Raw genomic sequence first — 24,512 nt, forward strand, 5'->3', positions numbered from 1 at the left:
CAATGACTGGCGATGCAGCCGATAGGAGAGATTGGAAGTCATTGTCACGTAATACGTATTTTGTTACTGATCAAAACCAAATTAGCCGAAAGCACAAGGTATTAATAAACAGTACTGCATGTAGCTCTCTATCTATCCTAGTTTGTACACGCATTTATGGATGCGCACAACACACTGCGCAAAGTCGGCAAACCGACTGTACACATCACTTGCCCACTCTATCCGTTATTATGTCTATGGCGGAGAGGAGATTAGTGGTCGCAATCGAGACGCGAACACCAATCGACGTATCGTCGAGTGATTTGTTCAGTAGCCAACTTCGGGGCGTCGGGGAAAGATCAATTATTCTCAACAGAAAGAGGCACGTCTCGTTCGTGTCAACATCAGCTGTCGTTTCGCTCTCGTGTGAAATGACAGTTGTGCCGAGGATGTGTCCACCAATTCGGTTGAATAATAATCACGTGCGTGAGTGAGAGAGCGGCATCAATCCTGTAAATCGGATATTACATCCAAAACGAGGAGGAAGATCGCGAACGAATAAGTAAAAGGTGTGTGATACCTATAAAGCTGCAGAAAAATGAACGGGAGTCTGGATATGATTCGGGGTCCGGAACAGCACCCGTCCCGATTTGCGGATTACTTTGTCATCTGTGGATTGGATCAGGACTCGGGCCTGGAGCCGGACAGATTTTTCGGTGAGTATCGCTCAAAATCAGGCCGTCAGGCCGTTGTCCCATACATAGCTGTACAATGTGCCTCGAGAGGTATTTACATTGGGGCCAAGTATTTGTGAATGTATAATCTACTCGTGCTCTACCATAATACGAGGATGCCGGATGGCCTCTGAACCGTGACGAACGGTGTTTCAAACTCGTACCTACTTCACCAACAATACAATACAAATACAATGGCTCGCATTGTTGCACCGCGCGTAGCGTGAATTATTTCAAAGTTTAAAACTCGGGTTGATCAAACTCCGTCGTGTCAACGTGTCTCCGCGTATTGCGTAATCGCGAAACCACATCAAATTGCGTAATACATTCATAACGTGTTACAGTTTTGCTAAACGTAACAATATACGATGCATAAACGCAATACAGAGAGGGGGATAAATTCACGCGGATTTCTCTCCAACTCTGCAACCTCCTTTCTCGATTTAAATGCCGTTATCTCTCGTTGTCAGCCTCCGCTTAAACTCTTACGTTTTCCTACCGAATTTGACGAGATACCGAAAGGTAGTAGACACAGAGAAGCGGGATATTTTTATAAAGTTTTGGCCTCGGTGGACAGGCGACAGCATAAATTACGCTCAAGTGCACGGTATTCCGCAAAATAAAAGAATAACGCACAAAACAGATATTTATACCACACGAGAGCAGAGATTGTTCGCGTTTATGGTCGTCACGCTTTCGGACAGAAGTGTTGACAAGCTTGAAAGTCAACTATCTAAACGGTGAGGGCAATGAAAAATTATCGCGAAAATATGTTTCCGCAAATCCTGCGCGTTTACGAGCGCGCGAAACAAAAAGGCGCGAAAGCCGTTGTCATAAATCGCGCGCGAGTAACGATCGGTAGTAACAAATTGCGAACGAAATCAGGGAGCGAAGGGACGCATTGGCGATAAAAAGTTGTTTCTTGCGACGCCTCGAAAATTCACGGATATACCCGTACGCTGATTTGTCGTGATGCATGTGTAAGCTTATTTGCTGAACCGTTACGCTCCAAAAACCTCAGAGGATAGAGAAAGATCCGTGCCTAATCACGAATGAACTTTGCAATGAGGTCGGTTTTAAACACGAGAGACAAAGACAATATGTTGACCAACATTTATCACGCTCCGTTACATTTTCCTTGCTCCTTTTTCGACATCCCTTTCTCTCTCTTTCTCCTTTTCGCTTTTTGCATTTTCACATACAACGTTACGTATTCGTGTCACATACTCACGTGCAACAAAAGAGACGGCTTGCAGCTCGGAGCGTGCTGAGCTAAGGATAAAAAGAATGTAATTACGCATCTCACCGCGTGTCCGCTAATTAGTATCAATTACTCGTACGTGTGACTGACTGAAGTTTACTAGCTATGTACTACAAAGGTTGCTCGAAGTCGTGAGTGGAATTTCTCCTCGCCCGTCGAATCCATATTCTTCCCATTTTTTCGTCAAAACTGTCACCATTTTTATCTGAAAATTATTCTCGATGTACTTGTAATATATTCTACCTGCTGGGTCGAGAAATGTGCGAAAAAAATATGGAAACGTTGCCGCGCACAAGCATATCAGAAATTGTTTCTTCTTCCCACGGTTTTTTCCATCTTTTTTTTCGGTTTTCCGAAACTACGCGTTCAATATATTCGAGCATCGTGATCCACACCGTATATGCCGGACTCTAAAAGTATCCCCTTTCATGCGGGTGCAGCAGGCCGGAATTTGACCTGGGATGCTGTGTGTGCAGTCTTCGAAAAATAAGAAGGGGGAAAAAAATCCCAAGTCTCCTCTCACCGAAAATATACTTTTACACTCGTATATATACACTTGGTGTAATAAGGATGAAATTTGGCCGAGGTATTTCCGTTCCCTCCTCCACCAGCACCTTGGCTTTGAGGGACGCAGCTGTACCATTAATTTTCCCTCTTTCGCCTTAGACAGTATATATGTATCTATGCATAGGGCATTCGACGCCAACTCAGTAAACGGTGGACCATAACTTTTTAATTTCATCAAGGTTTTCTCCGTGTAAGTACGACCCCTGAAGATATGTAAAAAATTCTCCTTTCTTTTTTAATCATTCGTCTTTTCCTTATGCATTTTGAAATCCATCTTAAAAATGCGTAAAAATAAATTTTTATCAAACAAGAATAAAAACATTCCACTTTCGAAACACATTTTCGAACATTTTTGACACATTTCCACGCAAGATTCGGAGTGGAAGGACGGTTTTTCCTATTTCTTAGATTGTTCTTTCTATTTTCATACTCGTACAATATCTATTATACAACTTTGAAAAAAATCGCAAGTGTATTTAAAGACTAGAGAAAGATTGAAAAAAAAAATCAGTAATCAAATCGGAGATGCGGTATGTATTATAATAGATTTTGAAGAGGTATGAATATAAAAAAAAAACTGTACCAAAAAAAATATATAAAAAAGCGTCCCTCCAATCTGACAATCCTGCGTGGAAATGCTTTAAGCCAATGTAAAATGGAATGTCTATTTTCTTGGTTCAGGAAAATTAATTTGTGTGTTTTTGACATTGGTTTCAAAACAAAAGGAGAAAACGAGAGATAGAAATTTTTTTTTTGCATTTTTTCGAACCGTTTTCACGGGTTGTACTAACGAAGAAAAAATCCTTGAAGAAATTAAAAAATTTCACGGTCAACCGTTCACCGAGTTGACGTGGAATGCCCCATATGTATGTATACATACATCCATTTTCGAAGCTTACCCTGAGAATTCAAAACCGTAAACTCGGTCCTGCGGTACTCTGATCTTTGGTTCTGCGACGCGGGCAACTCGAGGAAGAAAGAATTCTTGTCAAATCGTCTCGACAAAAGCGGGACGATCGTTTTTTGGAATTTTCTCTTGAAAGATTCTATCGCCTAGACGCAGCTGAAGCACAGCACAGCGTGATATCTTTATCGATAAAGTACGATGGGCAAGAGGACTACAATAGGCAAACATAGACCAGCCTAGGTCAACGGTATTTATGCCCACGCTCCGTATACTCGTTGAACAAATACGGATGGGCTGGAGAACCATCCCAGGCTGATTCGGGTACGCCTGAAATATTTCCAAAAATGGAGTCGACGCAAAGATCGCCGAATAAAGTTCCCTTGCCCAGATTTCGCCCGGAACCTGCACTCTGTGCCTATATATACTCGAAATTTCTTTCATTCAGACGATTCTTTAGATCCTGCCGACTCTCCGAGCGCGTAGTATATTAAATCGGTTATTAGCCCGGCGAACCGCGCGCTCGTTTATTGTTGGTCCCTCATCTAATTACGTAAGACCTTTCGGGTGTGCTTAGTCGTCGCGGCCACTGCTCGAATGGATAGAAGTTTTACGGCTGTGCAAGGTAATTATTAATACCCCCGCGAGGGTTATTGTACGGACTCTTAATTATAAACGACTTGTTTTATATACGAATCTTGACTTGAATAGTAATTTATAAGCGTGCCACGCATTCGGTTCGTCGCAAATTTTTCATCACAACGGTGTTAACAACATCGCTTTGAATTTTTATGCAAGATTGGCCTGTATCGCGGTTTTTGGTTTGACGTACAACGGTACGAATACATGCATATATATATATATATTTGTTTCCTCGACCACATCGCCTACGCATATATATATATACCATATATATAATTGTTATCGCGTTGATATACAGTCGCAAAAATTACTTCGTCTGAGAAAAATACCGGCCGAAATGCAAATATCAATGAGTATATTAATTGTAGGTTAAATAATATAAATTATTGCACGTTTAAAACTTTTATCCTAACCACGTGATGATTCTTATTTCAAAAGTTACACTGGTAGGTTTGAATAAGTGTTATCAATTCTAAGCGAATACTACAAACCGAATAAAATTGATCCTCTTCAACGCAGCACCCTATAAATCGATGTGTCTGCATGTATTTTAAACACTTTTTATGAAATACAAATTGCATTAATATATCATCGGCAAAAGTCCGGTTCACGCCGAAATTTTGTCGAGTCCGATTCTTATGATTCTTTTTTGATGTGTTGATGTTAACGAACATTCCTGGAATTATAAATAATGACTTAGACTCGATGCAGAGATATCAAAAATTGCGAGACGATAAATTTCCATGATCTATCCGAAATGTCCCACGTTTCATACAATAATACAAACCCACGAGCGTCGGCGTCTTACGCACAAAGTTGAGTTTTACGACGTCACTTATCCAACATTTTATCTAAACTCCGCCGCTTACCAAACCATTTGTTTGCTCAAGGCGAGCAGTCTGATGTGAAATGGAAAAAGAGTCTGGAAAGATTCAACGCTCGGAAAGCGAAAAATAGTAATAGTATTACTTGTAATCGAAGCTACGCTGACATTAATTAATAATATGAAAAAAAGGATATCACTTCGAAGAAACAGACGTAATTTTAATTTCATGTATGTAAACCGCGTCGTTCCGCGTATTATTTTTTATTGTCCCTCAAGGCTTCTTTGGTTATGTGTAAACTAGAGTTTAAATTAAAGAGTATTCGTCTTTGACCTAAAATGTCTCCTTCGATCCTGTTCTGCAAACCTTATCGTTATTCTCGACCTTCCAAATATTATTTAAAGCAATATCTGTGCGCCCATTGCAGCGGTTCGAGAAGTCGGTGGGGTTCGATTCATTTTTCTAAAAGTCGCGATTAAATTTGACACCCTCCGGGAGAAGACGGTTTCATAAATTCATACATCCTTATACACGCGTAGACGCATAGACGCGTATATAACATCAAGCAGCGTCCTTTCACTGCCTTTTCCTTATCAAACGACGTGACGCGGCGCCGGGCGATTCGAGGGAAAGGCTCTTGAGGGTTGAAGGGCATCCTCGGTAATCTTTCAAGGGCTTCGAACCCCTTCTCTCTCTCCCTCTCTCTTTCCGTGTCTCCGTACCTTTCCTCCTCCTTCAATCCCACACCGAGGCAAAAAGCGAAGGTGACTGGAACTGCGCCGTTATTACAGACGCGTTTAATAATAACCACCCCTAAAGAATTCCGCACCCAAATCCGGTGCTTCTCGCATGACAAATTATTAACCAGACAGATCCGTGAATATCGATTTTCGCGTCATCGCTTCAGGGGATGATAATTTTAATTTTTTAAAAAATAAAAAAACCATCTTTTCGTCCGTTTCCCTACTTCTTAATCGATCCCGTGCATTTTTAGCTACGACTCGGACGAGTTACAGGCGTTGAATGCGAACCACATGATGCACCGCTCATACTCGTACGAGTAGAAACAACTAACAAGGAAACCAGCTATTCCATTCCGATCTAACCGCGCGGGTCTGAAACGTTTACCGCGTTATTTCAAGGTTGACGTTAATATGCGCAGATCCGACCGTCAGAGGGAAGAAAACCTCACCGACTACGATCAGTGAGGTGCATTGTCCTCCTCTGCTCGGTACTGCGCAGATTCAGTCTGTTTATACGCCTCGTTTTACACATGCATGTGCAATGGAACTCGAGATAAACGCATCGGCCAATTTACATTCCCCTTTGTCCGTCGACGCGGAATTTCATCTTACGCAAATTTTCCTCCGCCCCTCAGCCATTCGCATAGGAAAAAGATGAATTAGTTCCCACCGGAATTCTTTAACCAGCTTCAATATTTTCCGTCTAATTTTAATCGGACCTCTCCGAATATTTCACAAGGTTGTAACAAGCGAACGGGTGCCTATGATGACATCATGTTCCCGGGCTCCGCAGTCTGTAGGGGTTGTTGCCGGCTGAGGGATGTCGAGTGGGTCTGATTCATATTGTCGTCGTTAAGGTTCGACTCCCTCGTTGTCGGAGCGAGGCGCATTGGAGGGAAGGAGAAAGCACGCCAGATCGATACTTTCTTACACCACAGTTAGTATGTACGCGGAGTCTAACCGATTCCCTAACCCTGTGCTGTTCTTCTTGCTTGCTATTTATTGTTGGCCTCGCTCATTTTCTAAGTCTAAGGAAGGTTCCAAGCGGAGGTCTGACGCCGTCATTCTTACGCCCACGCATCGAATTAAACATTTCTTTATACCCGCCGAACGCCGTATAATTTCGAATTTCCCGGGAAACGGATTTCATTGCTTATTGTGAATGTTGCGCTTGTGTAATTTCACGAATGGCTACCGAAGGATTTTCAATCAGGCTCTTATGGCTATGAATTATAGAATATTCTCAATTACATTAAAATTTATTAAGTATTTCATTCCACTCGTTCAAACTTTAGGATATTTTATTGGAGTGTGGTGAAATAACAGTATCCTGTAAAAGTTTCCGCACGATTAAACGCAAATTGTCAACTTTATTGTGATTGTACGGTATGCGCATACCTTCGTAAGATTTGAATAAATTACAAAGAGATTTCCTAATGTTTCTTAGATATAAATTGGGACGACTTTGCGGGCTCGTTTTATTCTGGTAAAATGAGGAGAGGGTGGAGAGAATTATTCAAATTGAAAAATTATCTATATTCACTCGAGTAATCATCTTGAATTCATTATAAAGTTCATTGAATAAATATGCACTGTACATACGACGATATTTATGCGGCGTGTTGCTGCGTTGTATAATATACCAAGTCAGACTTTGCAGCAGAGCCAGGGTTTGAAATCACATGCCTTAAATTCTCTCTCTCTCTCTCCTCTCTCGTCCTCACTTCGCGCGCGCATGTTTTTATATAAGGCGCGGGGTAAATAATAATCAGTTAGTCGAAAACTCCGCCATGCCCGCCTTCCTTCGTATGACTATCTATTATACGTACCTATATACGTACGTATATACCTACGTACCATTACCTGCAATATATAAAGCTTCGAATCGTTGAGAAATCGATTTGCAATTCAATTCAGAGCCGGACGGGGACAGATTAAGAAGCTGATAGCTTCGAGCAATTGATTGACCGGAAATAGAATTTTCCCGCCTCCCGGGAATTTTGTAATTGTTGGAAAAAAAACTGAAGATACGAATGAATTTTTCCTACATCCACGTGTCTTTAATCGACAGATCGTTAGACGAAGGTGAAAATTGACTAGTTGAAAAATAGTTCCACGAATCCTATATCCGACAGTTATAATCTCCGCAGACAACAATGATAATCTTTTTATCGTGCATAAATAAATTATGTAACGCGGTATTGTCACAAAAATCGAAAAACGTGTCACGGTTTCGTATTCTGTATTATTTTTTTTTCAGAGAAACGTCCGTAGAAGAAGAAACCGACGTGATTCCCGTCTTTCCGTGTAGCCTTCGGGTTTTTGGGCATTGCCGACCGTTTCCTCTTCCTTTCCTCCCTCTTTTATATCCTTATCTCCTTGGCAATCGTTCCGACAACTCATCCCCTTTCAGCCCTAGATCGTATGGGTGAGCAGAGACGGCGGTTGTAGACCACCGCAGCTATTCCCAAAGCCATTCTCCTCTTTCTTTAATCTAATGCGCTGCTGGTATCCACAGAGGCAGCTATCGGCTTGATTAAATGCGATACATCGGGGCGTCGTAATGCTCTAGACGAAATGTGTCGGAACTGCGCTACATCCGAAAAGTATTCTCATCATTTCCGTGTCGGGGATACAGGGAGGAAAAATACCGAAAGATATGCACGAATTTTGAATTGCAGAGAGATGAAGAGGGTCGACATTATCAATGTAGATGGTGGACGGAGGTGCGGTTACACGATCGAATTGTTACGGATCGTTCGATAAGAAGCCTAGCTTCGCGAGTTCAAAGACTCTCGAGCGTGTCAAATAGGGTTTGCTTCTTTTTATTGGAAGCTCGACAACGCGTGCAGCGCAGAACGTGGCGTTCCGCCAACTGCAAAGAAATTTTTTTCCAGAATTACCGTTCTCCGCACGAGCAGTGAAACTTGGAAAAAAAAAACATGAATACAAAAAATAAGAAGGAAAGAGCCGAAAAAAAGCACACGGAGCAAAGTAAGAAGTTTTATACCGCCTGTCGCGTACAAGCCTGCCAGGAGTGTAAAATATGCGTCCAAGTCAGCTACTACGTGTGCTTTGAAATCTCATGTCCATTTTTCTGCTTCTTGTAATTTTACTTTTAATCTCGTTGCGTTTGTGGTAACGTTGAAAATTTTCCGTCAATTTACTCTGATTATACACCGACTTGTGGCTTTCGTCGAGCAGCAGTGATAGTAGTTCCATACTGATAAATTAAATCAACCGTTTCAAGGCACCAATCGTTTCTTTAAAACAAACTATTAATCGCGTACGCAACACGTGACACGACACAACGAACAACCACGGCTCGTTTCTAATATATGTAATCAGCTTGTGCGCGGGAGACGATAACCTTGGGCGAGGGGTCAAAGGTCACGTTGTAAATCTCCTCTTTCTCTTTCTCTTTTTCTTTTTCTTTTTCTTTTCCTCGTTCTCCCTGTTGAACAAAAGCGAAAGACTTACTACCTGCACGGTTTTATTATTATACTTTACCGCGAGACCTATGGTGAACGTAGGGGAGAAACCCAATCACACAAAGTATATACCCCGAAATCGTACGGTTTATCTTGTATATCCGAGTATTTTTCCCCCGTGTACTGCAGACAAAATAAGCAGAATTTCGACTACCGATTTTCGACTCGCGCCCTGGGAATGGGACCGGTTTTCTGTCCCTTGAGATTAGATATTCGTATCGCTAATGATCGAGCCATGACATCATTCAACTTCCTTCTTCGGCGATGACAGAATTGCACGCAGGACGAGACGTCTAACGTCTGGCTCGTTGCCGAACCTCGACTCGCGGTATCTGACTTCGTTTTGCGGTGCGGACGACGAACGAATGGAGAACACAAGAGGGGACCACGTGAGGTCTTTGACCCTCGGGGAAAAAAGCCGAAAGAGGAAACGTCGCGGCTCCTGCAGCAGTAAGAAATTAACAACCTGCCCCTGATCTATTGTTGGATGCTGCAGGGTTGGTTCGGTTTTATGGTTTCAGCACGACACGCATGGTGGGGGGGGGGCGATTGGATGGTGCCTGTATGCGTGAACTTTAAGTGACGGTACGTGTATCGCGCAGTGTGCTTCTTTCAATTGAACGTTGAAAACATTCTAATTATCGAGGCTGCAAGGCCAATTATCAGCATGTCGTGGTAATCGCTAGGAAGGCCGGGGTCTTCGAGCAAACTACAATACTGTAAAAGTACAAATATCCTCCCCGAGACTGCGAAGATACTCGGAGATTCAAAAATTCACCCCTGCATGCAGCGAGCTCGGTCCGTTGATAAACATGAGGGGTGGATAGAAGGGAGGAAAAAGAGCCGTTTTTTACAACCAGCACTTCCTCTCTTGAAATTTTCAACCATGAGTCAGATTTAGACCCCTCTGTCCTAGGTGCTCTCGGTTGGAACGAGAAATACTGCCGTGTATATAAGGTGCGAAGGGTGCGCGCCCAACGCTGCTAGCGAAATTGTTGTAATCAAGCATGGGGGAGTGATTTAAAAATGTGCTTTTTGCAGTCTCGCGGTGTTCACTCTGCGCAAGTATTCATGGTGTTTACTAAATTTAACATTCTACCTTGCATGTGTAGTAGAATTAGCTGCGGCGTTAATTCTGTGTACCGTCATTCCTCGTACCGCATTCGTATAAACTTTCAATTTTTTATACGCTCAACGCTACGTGAAAGACGCAACTTTGCAAGAACAATGGCGAATGGGAGAAAAGCGCTCCGCGGACTTCTTCTCCGTCTTTTTCTCCGGTCAATTAACCGAGTTGACTAGCCGCGACAGCCGAAGGAATGAATCCCGTCCCTGCATCGCTGAAACATACGTTCCCACTTCCTCGCCTATTTATTTGATTAAACGAGCAGTCGTCTCGCGTGTTCTAGTCTATCTCGTCTGCCTGGGCGGGTAACGTTTAGCTTCGAACAATTTATCTTACGGTTAATTGCCAAGTTGTTTACAGTCCGTACGCGGACGAAAAAGAGATAGTCAAAATTTAATGCGTTCAATAAGTGATTTTATCGTGAGAAAAACATAGACAATGGTATTTATGTAACGCGAGTATGTTTTACGCGTGTTTTCCGTACACGAGTCACGAAGTACCCGTTTAGTGAGTCTGCGAATACGCATGCGCGCAGGAGTTGAAAGTGATCTTCTCTGCACTGCGCGCATGCGCAGTCGCGAACAGACATGACGTTACGCGACCCTGACCTCAATATCGCGCTTCGTGAAAAAACGCACAACGTGCTTTTGTTATAAAAAGAATCGTGTGCAACAAGGAGTCAACGACGTTTTCGCCTCGCGTGTATTTTAAATATTCGTCTTTGGCTCACCTACGACTCAAATTGCAAATTTACGTTTGCACCCTTGTTACACAAAATACAATTTTTCTGTCTCTCTCTGAAATAAGCCGATTCCGAAAGTCCTTTTTGCGTACAGTACCTACACAAATATATACCTTATACGCAAGTATCATGAAATGTACGTGTAGCCTGTAGAGTAATAAGCGCGTAATCCTCTGGTTCTTGTATTAGTACTGTTAGTTGTTCACTCGACCCACTTTCGAGAGGATGTAACTACGGTATTCCGGTACACTTAGAGACATAAAGAGACCGTTTCCCCAAGATTTTCCCGCCCTCTATTCCTTCGAGCACCATAAGATTTCATTGTCTCGTATTAATTCACGAGAATGGGGCCGACGTGAGTGACGCGTGAACGGATAACGCAGTATTTTCAACGGATTTCGGATTAATTACACCTAGTTGAAAGCCGGGCGGTTCGAAGTCGTCATTTTAAATTTGAATATCGAAACGTATCCCCTGACTTTCAACGCGCGATGGGACCGATCCCAGCTGCAAGACGAGGGGTTGGAAATATGTGATATTCTTACGTCCTCTGCCCCCTGCCACGGCGGAAAGTTGTTTATTTCTTCTTTTTGATTATTTTTCTTCGCGTTTTGTTCGTTCTCTAAAACTCCGCCATCTCTGGGCCCCGCGAGGCGCGTATATCCGAATCTTTCAACCCTCGTCTCGTAACATGGCAAACGAAGACTGAGCTTCTCTTTTTCAGGCAGGCGACACGATTTCACCCAGCGTAATATCGAGCCGCGGCTTACATGTATGTACATACATTATTTTGCGTCACTGAAACATCGATCCGCGCAGGATGAAATCGTAAGGCGATAATTCGGCACTCTACGCTACCTAATGTTGAATTTAGAACTGTCGTAAATTGACTTGAAAAAATGTCCGCAAACTTTCCTAAGTACCAATCCTCACGTCGTGCGTCGGTACAATTTTGATCATACGATCGTCATGGAAGATGCATCACTGCTCTCAACTTTTACGACGAACTGTAATAAGCGAAGAGGAACTGCTCCATAAACACCCACTTACAAACCCGTCGAATATTTAATAACTCACACGAGCGCGATATCTATACTATGTGCATAAATAACGCCCCTCGGTGCCGAGTAATATGGATAAATTCATTCGATCCCAGTTGTTGTACAGAGCTGCCAGATGCTGCTTGCTTCTGCAAGATTGATCGCGATCCGGCTCAATCGCGTGACGATCAAAGTCTTTGAAAGATATTTGCAAAAATTTGGCATCTGAATTTGAATGTAGTGAGAGCCGTTTTAATGCTGCGCAATTTTTTTTTAACCTTCCGTTTGTATTCCATACAATACTTTTCGTTTATAGTAGAGAATATTCGGAATCTTATTCGTGCAAAATTTAGAAGCTGATAGCTTTGCGCATATAGTTGAGGTTGTGCAAAAGTTTTCCAGCAGCAGATGGAAATAAAATATTTCTCACCCTGAATTATGCTGCCCCGCGAGGGTTGTCGTCACATCGTCTGTTTTATTGAAATCTCTAACCTTCCCCAACGAGATACTGCAAAATAGTTTAGAATTTCACAGCGTGTCGTAAATCTTCGGAGCCGGGTTCAAAGTTAATTAAAAACGTCTTTGCAATCTACCGTAGCTTGAGAAGCCTACTCAGTTTGCATTGAAAAATTTTTCTCCTGCAACACGACGACGGTGAAATATGCATTATGCGAACTTGGCCAGTGTAACCAGCATGCGCTTATACATATATGTATACACGTTGGTAATTTTACAGCTCGTTTTTTCGACGCAGTCATTCTGGCACCTACTATTGTAAACATAACTTTCCCTAGAAATTGTACGGTGACTGTAGCGAGGCGATCTTTTAAAAACGAAAGCCCATAAAAGAAAACCTGTCCATATGATAGAGATATATCCGTGCTGAAGACCCGCCATAAAACGTCCCCGTTCGCACCGTTCAAAGCTATAAAAATACAAGTTTTACTGCAAAAATGCCTGTAAAATTATACGCATTAGGAACAAAAAAAAAAAAACAAAGCGAAATTACCCCTAAAAATATACTATATATCTTTCTTAAACTCTGCAGATCATAATCAAGTATCTCGTATATTCCGCTACGGTTCGTTTTATAGAATAGCACACAGAAAATTCGTATGAAAAAATGAAACGGTTATCGTATAATAAAAATAATGTTTTATATCTGATATTTTCTGGATGTTTCTTTCGAACGAATCGAGTTTGAATCCTTGCGTGTTTCTCTCTCTCTCTCTCTCGTTATCTCTTTCCCATTTCAATTTGACAATTAATATTACATCTTCCCTCTCTTTCCAATTCCAGGCGACTCGCTGCAATCCACACCCCTCGACAGAGCTTACAAAGGGACAGTTCTGGGTCACTACCCGGACTCCGTGCCCTGGAACCACTTTGACAAGCACGCTGTCTGCATGGTAAGCTCATCTTTAGATATATACACGTGCATATACGTATGTATAATAAGGAAGTGTGTAGTTCCTTTCGATTTTTGCCGGTCTTTTTACTGCGCAGCCTATTTTAGCTTTCTCAACCCCTTTTCTCTCCCCTTTTGCTCTGCACCACAGCTCAACTTGTATAACGTACGTACGCTTACGTGCCAAGCAAATGTGTTTTTTTTTTCCCTTTTTGCCCCTCCCGTATACATGCATCGCGTTGGGATATACGTGTATACTATTCTACTCGGGCACCAGCCATCGTTTTTTTTCACAGTGCAAAAAAAGAAGAAAAAACGTACTTTACTGCGGTCTCCAGGAATATTTATTTGTAATTTTTTTTCCTCACTGTGTTACGTTGATTGAACAGATTTGCTGAATTTTGCGCAGCTTTGTGCAGCTCGATATCTTTATTATCACGCAGTCTCCACGTCTCGATATTGTGATACATCTACATATACACTGTACGTACAAATTGTAAATAACTATATGCGAAAAAGAAATGGCAGGCAATGATTTGTTGTGTAAACTTTCCAAAAGTCTTCTGCAGGGCCTCGTTGGCGTTCTCGAGAGAATCGTCTCGAGGAAAACCAAAAATTTTTCCTTGTCTTTGTCGGGAGGTTTCGAGCCGCGGTCTACATTTATATATATACATACATACATACGACCGGCTTAGCGGCTCAATAACAGCTGCTGCGAAACTTGAGGGAAAACCTAATTAAAGACTTTGATACTTATACACGCCTGTATAATTTTCAAATCCCGGAGTCCGACGCACGTGCGAATAAGACAGATCGATATTTAAATATATTCAGTCAATCCTTTCCCTTGGGGAAAATTTGTTTCAACACCCCTGAAACTGCGTTCTGTTTTTCATTTTTCCCACCCTCCTCAATTGTTTTAATTATCTCTTATCAACTGTACAATCCGTTTATCTAGTTTATCGCTTGAGATCTTTACCCGTGCGCCCGAGAAACTACCAGACAAACAGAAATTTTTCAAGTACAGCAAAGTCGCCGAGGTATAAAAGGGTATGTGACACCCCCGTAAGTTCAACCGAATTGCGGACTTTGCTAGCAACTCGTGCTCGGTTACGTTAAGGAAAAGCTCGTATGCTTGGTCGAGTTTTATCAGGCCAAGAGTCTCTTGACACGAGTAGTTCCGAACTCGCCCAGAGAAGAGCGTCAACCGTATAGCTACTTATAATGTATCCAGTAAATTCTCATTTATGTGAATAAACAAAAGTAGGAAAGTTATCCAAGTGAAAAGAAACACGTGATATATGCCTTCTCTTCAACCGCATAGGCGCAGATGAATTTCAAATAAATGTTTCGTGTCAATTTTCAGCTTTGTTTACCCAGCGGCCTGAGGTTCCGTACCCAAAAGCACTCTATCGAACCTTCATTTCACTCGTTTGTACTCACCAAAGAAGATGGCCATCGAACCTATGGTTTCAGTCTTCTGTTCTACGAGGAGTGTCGCAACAAAAAAATATGCCATGCTATGCAGACCCTTCAATCTATGCACATCACCGAACTGAGCAGCGGACAGAACGGCACTCCACCTATGTGAGCTCCCATATTCATAATCTTTATTTTCTTATTCGTTTGGTTTTATTTTCCAAGTTAATTAAAAACTTCTTTCCAACTTCTAGCCCCAGGAGAGGACAAGATGGTCATAACACAAGATCCCTACCAAGACATTTCAAATTATCCGCTCACTCACCAGGCGCAGCTCTCGGCTACTACGATTATACCAAAGATAAACTTCTGGTCACAAAGTCTATCTCACTACTGTGCCAGCAGCCGTACCTCCACGCCGCTCGTACCTTTCTCACCAATCTTTACAAGTCAGTATTGGACATAACAGAAAAAAAAGACGAAATAAATAAGCAGTATGAACGTGAGACAACAAATAAGAAATAAGAAATGACAACTATTCTTTAGAGCGATACTTTACCTCAACATATGGGCTTCAATATTCCAATTTGAGTGATTTCTTGTCTCTACTTCCTATTTCTCATTTATTCTCATTGGTTAGCGAGCCTAGTAGATCAGCTTCCAGAATCACAGCACCGTTAATCTTTTTTCAGATGCGTCCCAAGACATCCGGGTCCTGGTCTTAGCTTAGAGTCTTATGTATACAATCTTCTTTATAATGTACCAATACCTCTTCCTGGTAAATCTCTCAAGTTTTTTGTACCAAACGACGAGCCAGCTAAGGTGCCGCTAGAGCTCGTCATACATCAGCCAACTTTGCCAGAAGAGTTGCCAATGCTTGACTATCCGCTCAAGGATGTATTTTCGTGGCTTGGAGTCGACTGCGTAATACAACTGTTCACTTGTTTGTTATTGGAGAATCAAGTACTATTGAGAAGTGCTGATTTTCAGAAACTCATGGTTGTCTCGGAGTGCATTACTGCCCTTCTGTTCCCATTCTCTTGGCAGCATGTGTACGTACCAATATTGCCGGCTAGTTTACACCACTTTCTAGACGCTCCGGTACCTTTCGTCATGGGGTTACATGCTCAAAGTGAAGGAGGCAATTTGAAAATTGCTAGTGAAGTGAGTGTACCTTGTTTTATTTCGCACGCACTGCCAAATGAGTAATTTTCGATAATTTGCATTCATTCTGTTACAGGCAAATCTGTGTTACGTAGATATAGACAAACAAAGTATCCAATTACCCGAAGAGTTACCGGTGTTTCCTCACAGGTTGCAATTCATTACTGAAATTAGAGATTTACTAAATAAATTCAAAGTGCCACATCCCGATAAGTAAGTTGCTGGTTCGTCATCTTTAGAGTCTTCTTCAGAGCTGCACTGCGTACTGACTACTTTTTTTTTCACTTTCTCTCCCAGGACTGACAATATGGCCATCAATTATTTTAACGGAGATATCATGACCAGTAGCTTGACTCTTCCTGGGTCAGGATTTCACCATCCTAGAAGAAAACATTCTTTGCACGACGTTTTGGATTGGGACAGGCCAGACCCTGAACCACACTCCGAAACGTTGCAAAGAATAGTTGACATTGTCAAGAGGACAGGTGAGTTCATTTATTTTTAGTACTTGACTTCCAGTGAAACTGTGATGAATCTAATTGCTTTTGCTTGAGACTGCAAGGGAATGCAAACTTGAATGTAAGCTATTCTGATAACTCTTTTCGAGTACCGTAATAAACGTTTATATTTTATCAATTATCTAGGAGTAAACTTGGGTGATATTGACTCTGTCGACAAAACGACGAAAGAAAAGATACTCACTGCACAAGAAGAGTACCACGATACTCTCATCTTCAATAATGCTCTGAGAGAAATATTTCTGAATCGTTTCGTACAGATATTCTCAAGCTATGAACATTTCGTCATTCAACCAAGCCAGGTAACAGAAGTTGTATCATACATTTTGTTGGATATATATAGTCATAAGCTTCCCATAAAATTAACATTTAGTTTTCGATTTTCAAAGTATCTTCCTACCTTGAGTATACATTCGGCCGCGCAATTGTAATTACATTAAAACCATTTTTAGGACAAAGAAGAATGGTTGTGCAACAGAGACAGTATGCATGTCTTTGACAAGGCTACGTTTTTGTCTGATCAGCCTGCCCAGCATTTGCCCTTTCTTTCACGATTTTTGGAATCTCAGATGTTTGCGTCGCTTGTCGATAATAAAGTTTTAGCTGCTTGGAGCGAGTTGGATCCTAACATCAGAGTCTTTGATCAAAGAATATCCCAACTAAAGTAGGTTGAGCATTATTCGACAGAGATAAGAGATTGAAAAATTCTTACGAATGACGCGTTACCCTGATAAATATTCTGGTCATGACTCCTTCCTTCTACAGGCAAAAAGTTGGTGAGGGAATAGTGAGATCGCCTTGCTATGAGGCCTGCCAAGCTGTAACTGCGACGCAGAAACTCCTTGAACAACGACTGAACAACGTCGAGTTGGAGGCTGTTCCACCGACCGAAATTCTTCCTCACAGAGCAGCTTACTTTCGAAGTTTTCCACTCCTCGACGGTGTCGCCTTGAATAAAGAACCAACGCAGAGGTGATTTCATACTATTCTTCTATATGTTACACTGCTACTCTTAATATTGAATCGATAATAACATCATTTCTTGTTCTTGCTGCTCCATGTAGTCTACTTCGGTAAGATAACACCTTAACGAATTCTTTCGATGCTGACTGTTCTTGCATGTCTGGTTCACATATTTTCCAAAGAAAATCATGCACTTTTTCTATCTGTCAAAGCATAATACGAAGAATACAGATAGTTTTAATATATTGAAATGTTTTTGGTTTTCAAGATTTGTCTGAGTATGTAGGACAGATTTTACAGAATATTTGCGCGGAGTCCTCTAATGACGTAAAAATATTGTCTGCCCACAGCAGTCGGAGGGGCCAAAAACAATGGAAGTATAAAATGAAAATGATTGAAGCAAGTGGAAAGCTACAAACTCCGCAAGAATCTCAGTCCCCCCGACCACAAACTAAGTTTTCCACTGACATGAGCCCAGCACTGATTGCACAAGCCAATTGGACTTTTGTGGAAAAATTGCTCAAGGTATTTAAAAAGTTGTATTTTTTTTGTATGGATAAAAAATTATTATATCATGAAACAGAGTGCTTAATATATTCTACGTAAATTTTCTAGGACTGTAAGTCCAAAACGAAACGAATGCTGGTAGAGAAAATGGGTTCTGAAGCAGTAGCACTTGGTCACGGTGGTGAATTCCTTTCGGATGTTGAAGAAAATACTCTGGTTGCCAGCCTCTGCGACCTTTTGGAACGCGTATGGAGTCACGGGCTGCAAAACAAGCAAGGAAAAAGTGCTCTCTGGTCACATCTGACCACTTATCAAGAACTAGATGAGTGTAATGATGCGACGAAAAGTATAGACCCCAATTTTTTAACTCCAGGTAATTTCAAGAGGTGTTACATGAATTATAAATGAGTAATTGAAATGGCATAGTTGTCACTTGTCATCAATTATCTGCTTTTGTCCCTTATGCCTAACTCCACCCATTGTTAATAACAATTGAAACGTTTCAGGGTATAAAAAATCGTTATAAAATGTTTAAATATTCGTTTGTTATAACTAATACAGTATTTATTCACCCATTGGAAATGCAGCTCTCGCTTGGTGCGTCCTCAGGAAGCGCCTTGATTGTACGTCCTCTACCCTTATATTGAAGATCAATCGCACTTGTTCTATATTATGGCTTTGTTGATGAAGTTATCAATATTCCATTTATTGAACACTTATAGAAGTAGTCGATATCGTTAAAAAAATAAATAACACAGAATATGTGCTGATTGTGAATCACTGCTTCGTCAATGTCTTTTTTTTCCTCATTATCCGTACTCTACAGGCGTTTTATAAATGCATGCTTCGTTGCTGAGGTTTATTTATCAAGTATACAAACACTTAAAATTTTACGCACCTTAGTTCACGCTCATGTACCTTTGCAATATAAAATTTCTCTGGTGAATTAATGACATCTTGTGTGACTAACAAATTTCAATTTATCCCGTCACATTGTCTTTGATGAATATGGTGAATGCGAAATATCTTCAGCCCCATGTATTATGTACTTTATTATTTTTTCTGTGTTATATTCTTACGTTTGCTTGTTTCATTTTTATGTTGTAAGATATAGTTGAGAAATCATCGAATAAGTTTTTTGGGTTCCCGGATCTCTTGGTTTCATCAATTAAGAGCAGTAACATATTTGAAATTGCTTCATATCTGAAGGAGAACTTTAATGGTAAGCGTTGCTTGTGGTTTGATGGTGAGATTATTACTTTCATTCAGCTTTCATCCAAACTCAGTGCCCTGCAGATTTTCTTAATCATCAAACTTCCCATAGTTTCAATGTCTTAGATTTATGTTACACGTACTTATGCATGCTTTGCTGGCGAATTGCTCACAACGGTCGAAATGCACGCTTATAGCAATGTTTTCTTCTATAAATCAACGAATCAAGGCAGGTGCGATTCTATAATAAAATTTTAATGGCTACAGATTTATCTAACTTGGCACTAGAAACAGAAGTTTCTCCAACAAGAGGAAGAGAGAGGCACAAATCTTCTGGGGAACGAAAATCCGTTGGTCCAGAGCATTTAAGACCTTTGCCAGACTCTTTGATCTTCGATATAAGAAATGTCCAAGCAATGACAGACATTAAAACTCACATCGGTTATGCTAGAGCATGGGTCCGTCTTGCATTGGAAAAGAAATTGCTGTCGAGGCATTTGAAGACTTTGCTATCAGACACGGCATTAGTCAGGTAGCAATTCAATGAATTAACACAAATAATGAATCGCCATTACCAATTGGGATCCACTAATTCTCCTATATTTTTTGTATGCAGGAGTCAATACAAACGTTCGGCCTTTTTACGATGTGAAGAAGAAAAGGAGCAGTTCCTGTATCATCTCTTGACACTGAATGCTGTCGATTACTTCTGCTTTACAAATAATTATCCGACAACAAAATTGCCATACCGAGTGGTAATATTTCCTAGTAGGAAAGCCAGCGCTGCTACAACGACAGCTAATAGCTGGGTTGCTATATCCGGTACCTTGTGCGAGACGAATCCTGTTTCCATCCCAAAGGGTGCATTAGAATTCGTCTTTCATGTTAGTATTAAACGTACTTCTTTGCACTTGATAGTTATTGTTTCATAATTATGCAGTTATAATACGTCCTCATTTTACTGTGCAGCACAGAAACTTGGGGGTACTATCGACGTTAAGGATAGGCCACGATAACACAGGACTCTCTCCAAAGTGGATGGTTGAACACATAGTCGTTCGTAATGAGGTAACTGGACACACGTTCAAATTTCCTTGCGGTCGATGGCTGGGTAAAGGAATAGATGATGGATCCACTGAAAGATTACTGGTCGGAGCTTTGGTGCCCAAGAGTATCGACAATGAAGAACTTGTCGAATCTTGTTCTACTCCACCCAGATGCCGTTCACCTAGCATTCCGAGAAGAATAACGCTGACACATATTGAACTGCAGCATATGCTTGGTAACAATAATATGATTTAGCTTGTGAGACAACTTGTTTTTCAAAATTGATCAGCGAATACAATTACTGAATCAAAACCCCTTTCAGGAGAGGCAGTTAATGCTATCGTCAAATTTCACTACAGAAGAGAACCTCAAGATGGTTCATTAACTGCACTGCTGTGTGGGGAGAGCGGCCTTGTTCCTTCTCTTGAGCAAACGTTTCTATTTGGATTTAAGAGCCAAAGATTGTTTGGGAAAAATCTTTACGTTTGGGATTACTTCGGTAATTTTTTTTTAAATTGCCTTAAATCGCGTGGTGAAGTCTTCACTGGCGAACTTTTTGAACATCAAATCGCAATTCTTTTAACTTGTATATTTTGCTGATCAACAGTGCGGGTGAAGGAAAATTTTGAAATTTCTCTACTCGAGGAAATGGATGAATATTCACAAAGGCTTAGTAGAGACAGAAGGGCTCTGACAGAGAATAATCAACGGTTTAACATTTTAAGAAGCTACTGTCACCTTATCGATCAAATAAACACATGTAGTCAAGCTTTGGGCAAAGATGGAAAGTTTCAGTTATTCATCTGTCTGGGAGCTAGGTACGTGTGTTCACCATGTTTTATTTGTCCTTTATAATTGTTTTTACTTTCTCCTCTCATTGGTAATAATATTATTACAATTCGTTACAACTTAACTAACAGAGAACATCTTCTGCATCGCATGTTGAGTCCGATGAGCGAAGCAAGGTCAACAGTAGACATGTATGAGGAAATATCTTTCTTGAGGAGTCCTCAGCTGCTCACTTTCCTCATCCAGATACTGGAACCATTAGACGAGTTTCACATTGTTCTCGAGAAAAGCCTGACTCAAGGGATTTCGAGTATCTGCTAATCGTGCATTTCACATTCCATGTTCAAAGAGAGTGAGCATAACGTGTTTGTGTTATAGTGGTATATACATACTTTGTGTTATTCTCGAAAACTTAGAAGATACTGGGATTGTTGAGAATTGATTTCCGAAAAGCGTGTGAAAAATGGAATAAGATTTTAGATCATTATTTATTTATTATTTAAATCGTAAGGCATGATTGGAATTCTATATTTTAGACAACCTTTACTTTTAATATGATGAGAAACTTGAATCGATGATCGCGTAGCATTGGTTTTTCTTTCACTCATTTTTATAAGACAATATTATTTCATTTCACGGAATAATAAGAGAAAGGAAGAATTCTGTTCTCCTATTTTACCTGATTTTACTTGCCGTGATGATTGACATAAATGCCGAAGACAATGTGTTAGGTGATATTTGTAGGTAAATAAAATGTTAGTTAGTATGTAACCGATCCCATGTACCAAAGATGTTATTATTGTTACTACGTTCGTCAAGATTGTGATGACATGCCACAAAATCTACACATGACATTAGTCTTAGGGTCTTTTAGATATAGTTTTGTTCTCTATATTTTTTTTCTCACTCTTTGTTAGCGTGTGTACATAGTAGGTAGGAAATTAATATACATACTGCAGATTCGGATATTCTCATATTATGACGACGGGTTTTTTGCATTCAAATGTCTGCGTTTTTTTCTACACACTTTGACAATGATCAAAAGTAATACTTCAAATAGTCGAATTAACGTTGTTGATCACATAAAATATCATCGCATCTTCACGGACATGTATTATTGGCAGTCAATAACCTGTATGGAAGAAACTCAATGATAGATAAATTTTACAAGCAATAATTAGTTATTATGATCTTAATTCAAAACCGACTGGCTACTACTTTACTCGTAATCAAATAAATTTGTCAGTTTACCATAGAACCTGTATAGATAATTATGATCTGTATATTCCTCATGACTTTTTATTTTTCTGTATTGTAACAGATATACTTAGAAGTCAGTGGTGTCAGTTTTATAAATACTCCAATTTTTTTATGTGAGTTTCTACATTGAATAATCAATTACAGTCTAACAATGAGGCGTAATCGAAAGCACAATAAAATTAGAGCGAAAGTATCAATTGCAAACGCGGTGATATATTCATATAGATAGTTTAATTTCTTTGTATATGCAGAGCACATATTATTCGAAGAGTCCCTGATTAAAGCCTTAATAAGATATCAAATAATACTATGGAATGGGAATCAAAAGTAAGATGGAAGAACGTACACGAAGAAAAACTTAGAACAAAAAAAAAGAGAAATAGCAAATTATACTCGTAAGAGGATAGAACTGTCGTGATTTATCGTGATCTGTCGTGATACTTGATCTATAGCATCGTGCAATATCTTATTGGGATTCTCAAACAAGTTGTACACCCCCGTGTTATGTACCCCTAGCAGTAATGCGCTGCAATATTGTATTGCTAAAAGACTTCAATTAGAATACGCATACGAATCAATCTGACAATTGAGAAATTACCGTTTCACTATCATGCATTCACATCGAGTTTGGCTTTACGTAACTCCGATATATACCTGCATCGCAAGACGGTCAAATTCATTCAAATTTCAAAATAAATTATGGCGACATTATTATCACATACAACGTGTGAAGTTAGATTGATTGGTTAGATTTAATGGGAATTGAAGTCGATAATGAAAGCAAGGCAGCAATCTGCGGACTTGTTTTCTATCCATTTAATGTTTGACCGTGTAGCAAAGACTGCCGAAGATTTGTCATATCTTTCAAATTATCAAGAACGTGTCTTTTCGGTCCTGCCAACTATGACAATAATATTCTTGGTAACACATAGAATTGTGCTGCAATAATCCTATGTACTAATCATCAGTTTATGTAGTTTTGTTGAGCGTTATCCTTGACATGACTGTTCTGAGAGATCGATACTTCGTCATAATCTTTTGAAGTTCATCAACAAAAACTTTATACTATTAGTTTGAAACCTGCTCTCGTCTAACTATTATCTACGTTAAATCAGTAAAGCAAAACTGACTCCATAGACTTATGTTTTATTGCCGTATCAATTATCTTTGCGAATTTCCCGGGGATAGGGCTGGTAATGATGCAGCTCCTCCTAAGTTCTTGAAGCTGTTTTCTGAAATTATCACTGCTTGGTCACTTTAGCAATCCTGTAATAACACTGCTTATTATGAACATCATAGCCATTATAACTTACTTTTTCCACATCATTTGCAAACACAAAGGATCTTGCTCGGATCTAAAATCGTGGAAGCAAGTTCAATGCAGTCATTATGTAACGCATAATTTATTGTAAAAACTGAGTAAATACAGATTTTGCATAATATATAAAGGACCAAATCAACAATACTTGACCAATACGTACTCTTTTGTAAACATAATAAGTCTCGTTTGTTAAAACTTATAGCTGAATACACAAGGCAAAGTCTGAATGGAGTCACACTTTAGAGAAAAACGTGTTTTAACTGTTATAAGACGAAAGTTGAAGCGCCGGAAATGCTTACATCAATGGCATTTTATTTATTCAGATTTTTAAGTTTCGTAACGACGTGATCATTTCAGCATCAGTATGCATAATATCTCAGTTTCAGCACTAAATGATCGCACTCATTTTCTGTTCATATGACCGCGTATATTGTATGATGAACGTCTATGTGATGCCTTTCACGCATAGTTACTAGATAATATTTGAGATTATTCTATTTGAAACTTGTTTGTTCCTTACTCGAAACCTCGTGATTGTTCTTGTACATACATCACTTCTGATGGAAATAGTGGCGAAGACATAGTCTACGCAAATCTTACGGAAATTTAAATGATATTTCTGTATGTATATAATGTAGCTTAAGAAGCAACTGTACAGTGAAATAAATGACTATAAATTACGACAAAATTACGTTTCTATTTCAATATATATGCGTGCGTTTTTCTAGTCTCTAACGTATCCTAGGAGTATCGTGTATTGAAGCGGATTTGTGGGGCGGGTTGAGCATTGGACTATGACTGTGGATAGGTGCAGTACTATTGGAAATTTGAAAACATTATTACACACAGGG

The 24,512-nt window shown here is 40.1% G+C and overlaps 1 protein-coding gene across 9 annotated transcripts; it reads left to right on the plus strand.

Annotated features, from left to right (window-relative positions):
* Positions 1 to 173: 173 nt before the first annotated feature.
* LOC124306766 (DENN domain-containing protein 5B) lies at positions 174 to 24,349 on the plus strand. 9 transcript variants are annotated; one of them, XM_046767749.1, is made up of 20 exons: positions 174 to 695; positions 13,353 to 13,462; positions 14,828 to 15,048; positions 15,135 to 15,329; positions 15,573 to 16,044; positions 16,121 to 16,257; positions 16,342 to 16,529; positions 16,689 to 16,864; positions 17,015 to 17,226; positions 17,328 to 17,534; positions 17,627 to 17,635; positions 17,876 to 18,050; positions 18,141 to 18,405; positions 19,141 to 19,254; positions 19,533 to 19,776; positions 19,861 to 20,128; positions 20,214 to 20,526; positions 20,614 to 20,790; positions 20,899 to 21,109; positions 21,212 to 24,349. In XM_046767749.1, exons 1-20 carry the CDS (start codon positions 578 to 580, stop codon positions 21,399 to 21,401), a joined length of 4,002 nt encoding a protein of 1,333 aa, XP_046623705.1. In that variant the 5' UTR covers positions 174 to 577; the 3' UTR covers positions 21,402 to 24,349. The 9 variants fall into 9 exon arrangements, with proteins under 9 accessions (XP_046623705.1, XP_046623702.1, XP_046623706.1 ...); XM_046767746.1 differs by having other exon boundaries at positions 19,147 to 19,254; positions 19,512 to 19,776; XM_046767750.1 differs by lacking the exon at positions 19,141 to 19,254 and adding an exon at positions 18,620 to 18,655 and having other exon boundaries at positions 175 to 695; positions 19,512 to 19,776.
* Positions 24,350 to 24,512: the final 163 nt, after the last annotated feature.

This window comes from Neodiprion virginianus, chromosome 6 (genome assembly GCF_021901495.1).
Source record: "Neodiprion virginianus isolate iyNeoVirg1 chromosome 6, iyNeoVirg1.1, whole genome shotgun sequence".
Classification (NCBI taxonomy): Eukaryota; Metazoa; Arthropoda; class Insecta; order Hymenoptera; family Diprionidae; genus Neodiprion; species Neodiprion virginianus.

Excerpts from the sequence above, each read along its gene's own strand:
- LOC124306766 (XM_046767745.1), top strand. The coding sequence starts at position 578 with ATGAACGGGAGTCTGGATATGATTCGGGGTCCGGAACAGCACCCGTCC. Across the intron at positions 19,255-19,511 it reads TCTGAAGGAGAACTTTAATG|ATTTATCTAACTTGGCACTA; the intron begins GTAAGCGTTGCT and ends TAATGGCTACAG. Across the intron at positions 19,777-19,860 it reads TCAGACACGGCATTAGTCAG|GAGTCAATACAAACGTTCGG; the intron begins GTAGCAATTCAA and ends TTTTGTATGCAG.